This window comes from Oryzias melastigma, linkage group LG17 (assembly GCF_002922805.2).
Source record: "Oryzias melastigma strain HK-1 linkage group LG17, ASM292280v2, whole genome shotgun sequence".
NCBI lineage: Eukaryota > Metazoa > Chordata > Actinopteri > Beloniformes > Adrianichthyidae > Oryzias > Oryzias melastigma.
The window spans coordinates 12,663,950-12,664,855 of NC_050528.1; the positions used below are offsets into that span (position 1 = coordinate 12,663,950).

The 906-nt window shown below is 39.0% G+C and overlaps 1 protein-coding gene across 8 annotated transcripts in view; it reads right to left on the reverse strand.

Moving 5' to 3' along the window:
* amph (amphiphysin) overlaps positions 1–906 on the reverse strand; it is a 19,111-nt gene that overhangs the window by 1,089 nt on the left and 17,116 nt on the right. Inside the window, exon 22 of one of the 8 annotated variants that reach the window (XM_024268721.2) lies at positions 741–842. The exons of the other annotated variants lie outside the window; for them this stretch is intronic. Coding sequence (XP_024124489.1) covers positions 741–842 — 102 coding nt within the window. The remainder of the gene's footprint in view (positions 1–740; positions 843–906) is intronic. 8 annotated transcript variants of the gene reach the window in all.

Below are 906 nucleotides of genomic sequence, written 5' to 3' on the forward strand. Positions count from 1 at the left end.
TGCCTGGCTCTTACTACGTCTCTGTATTGTGCCCTTTCCTGCTGTGGATGTTAATAAACCTTACCTGCTAGCACATGGATCCAAACGCAACCGTGCCTTCGTCACAGACGTCACAATACCGATCCATACTCATCAAAAACACTTGCTCATGCTTTGTAAAACATGCATTAAAGAGCATGGAAGTATTGTTCAACATGAAGAATTTTTTTTTTATTTTCATTCAGAACAAAATTCCGGGTATTAAACTACAACAGCGAAGGTGTACGCTATGATGCAGATGAGGACTCTGTCTCTCCATGCCTTAAAAACCAGAAGCGCCTGCTTCATAGCTTCATCAAATAATAAATGCCTGCTGCGGATGATATTTATATTCCCCATTAACCTCAGTATATCAGGATTTTTTTTTGGCCGCTTTTGAGTCAGCTGATGCCATTTCTCCATGCAGGTGCATGGAAAGAGAAGGAAAGAGACACCTATGAAGGACGCTCCACTGTGCATATACACCTCAGCAGTGCAGCACTTCCTTTAGAGGCAAAAATATCATAAAACAGTCTCGAGTTGTCTGAATTTTTATGACGGACCGGGAGAGTCACGTAATTGAAAAGAAATCCCCAAATACGCAAAACTACGAATAAAGAAACGCAAGTAAGCAGGGGGAACACTGTATATGTATATGTGTGTGTATATATATATATATATATATATATATATATATATATATATATATTATGTATTCTTACCTGATCTTCCACTGAAGCTGTGGGAATCACCAAAACAATATCCCCTCTCTTTAGATCCAGCTCATCAGAGTTTGCAGCCTCAAAGTCATGCATAGTCTCCACCTGCAGATACAGAAACTGCATTATTTAAATACTGGCAGATACTAAGTTACTAATGCTATAGGTT